The following is a 1,935-nucleotide window of genomic DNA, read 5'->3' as shown; positions in this document are numbered from 1 at the left end:
CCTTGCGGCCGGGCCACAGCAGCCCCGACAGCCCGCCCGCCCCGGCCCCCGGGCCCGCCGCCGCCGCTGCTGCCGCCGCCGCCGCCGCCGCCGCCTTGTGCGCCTCCACGGCGCCCTCCTCCTTCTTGTGGCACAGGCCGAAGGCGGCGGCGGGGAAGCCGTAGGGGTGCGGGAAGAGCCCGCCGCAGCCGGGCAGCTTGTGCAGGAAGGAGCCCTTGCTGGGCACCGGGATGACCGGGTAGCTCCGCGGGCCCTTGGCCGCCGCCGCCGCCGCCACGGCCTCCTGCAGCTCGTCGTCGTCGTCCGAGAAGCGCGGGCGCTTGTGCTGCAGCTCGGGCGGCGCCGCCAGCAGGTGCGGGCTCAGCAGCCCGCCCACGGCCGCCGCCGCCGCCGCCGCCTTCACGGCGCCCAGCGGGTGGCACGACGGGGCGGGCGGCGGAGGCGCGGGGTGCGCGGCGGGCGGCAGGGCGCGCTTGCGGCTGCCGCCGTTGAACATGGCCTTGACGTCCTCCCAGGCGAAGACCAGCTCGTCGGGGGGGCTCTTGTCGGTGAGCTTGAGGTGGCGGCGCCAGGAGTTGAAGTTGGCGGCGTCGGGCTGCGTGTACTTGGCGTCGGGCGTGCGGTGCGAGTGGAAGATGAACTTGTTGGGCGAGAAGTACATGGCGCAGTAGCTGCACTTGATGCACTTGGCGCGGGAGCTGTTGTAGCGCGCCGGCACGAAGCTGCCGCGGCAGCCCCAGGCGCACTCGTGAGACACGTCGAAGGCGAAGTTGTCCGGCAGCTTGGGCGGGCGGTTCTCGCCCAGGAAGGACTTGCAGAGCCGCTCCGCCTCGCGCTTCGTGATCATGCCGCAGCGCCGCGACGAGATGGGCATGGCCCCGGCCCGGCGCAGGATCTCCAGCTGCACCGGCGTGCACTGCACGCACGTGATGCCCAGGGCCACGCGCCGGTTGTGGATCTCGTTGTAGCTGAAGGTCTTGAGCAGGGTGTTGGAGATCTGCGCCAGGCACAGCCGCTCCTGCCCGTCGATCACCAGCGACACGATGGGCACGCCGTACAGCACCACCTGCCCCACCTGGTTGGGCTTCATGGCCGCGGCCGGGCCGGCGCGGGGCTCCGCCGGGTACGTGCTGGACGGCGACGGCAGCAGCAGGTCGGGGGGGCCCGGCAGCGGGCTGCTGGCCATCGCGGCGCGGCTCCGGCTCCGGCTCCGGGCGCAGCCTGCAAGACAACACAGCGGCGTCGTGAGACGGGAGGAAGCGGCCCCCGGGGTGCAAGGCCGCCTGGCCCGGGGGGCAGGAGGGAGGAGGGCAGGGCTGGCGCTTGCCCCGGGCCCCTGGCAGCCCAGCTGGGCCTTCCTGCACCCGCCCCGCCGCCTGCCGTCGGTCCCGTCTAGCGCATCCCAGCAGAGAGCCGGAGCCGGGCTGCTCCAAGGGGGAAGCGGTGTCGGGACCCCCCTCCCGGGCCCTGACCCTGCGAGAAACAGCCCGGCCAGGGGACGGGCGCCTCCCGCTGCTCCGGCCTGGCCCTTTCCCCGGGTGCCCGAGGAACAGCAGCTCCCGGCTCCCGCTCGCAGGGCACAACCTGCCACTGGCTTGCTTTCTCGCAGCAGCGGCAGGAGCCCCGAGCCCTGCCCGCCCGCCCGCCCGCCGGGATGTCCGCAGCCGCCACCAGCCGCGGGGGCTCGTTGTCCCAGGCCCTGCCACCCCTCCGCCCCGCGGCGCGAGGCTCGGGGAGCAGGCGGCCCGCTCCGCTCGGTCCCCGCGGCCCCCGGCCCGGAGCCAACCTGGGCAAGTCCCGCGGCTGGTGCCCATCGGCTGCGGCCGACACCCCCGCCCCGGGCAGCTCGGTGCCACCCGGCCGCACTGCCCCCCACCCCCCGCGATTTGGTCCGGATCCAAACCCAGCAGAGCTGTCCGAGCACCTGCCTCCTTC

General features: G+C 75.1%; 1 protein-coding gene across 1 annotated transcript in view; it reads right to left on the bottom strand.

Moving 5' to 3' along the window:
* The window catches only part of SKOR2 (SKI family transcriptional corepressor 2), a 37,439-nt gene extending 36,212 nt beyond the window's left edge, over positions 1-1,227 (bottom strand). Inside the window, exon 1 of the mRNA XM_059723554.1 lies at positions 1-1,227. This exon is cut by the window's left edge and continues 474 nt beyond it. Within this exon, the coding sequence (XP_059579537.1) occupies positions 1-1,186 (1,186 nt within the window). The 5' untranslated portion in view covers positions 1,187-1,227.
* Positions 1,228-1,935: the final 708 nt, after the last annotated feature.

The sequence above is a fragment of the Alligator mississippiensis genome, chromosome 3, assembly GCF_030867095.1.
Source record: "Alligator mississippiensis isolate rAllMis1 chromosome 3, rAllMis1, whole genome shotgun sequence".
NCBI lineage: Eukaryota > Metazoa > Chordata > Crocodylia > Alligatoridae > Alligator > Alligator mississippiensis.
This window is presented reverse-complemented; position numbering and strand designations above follow the sequence as displayed.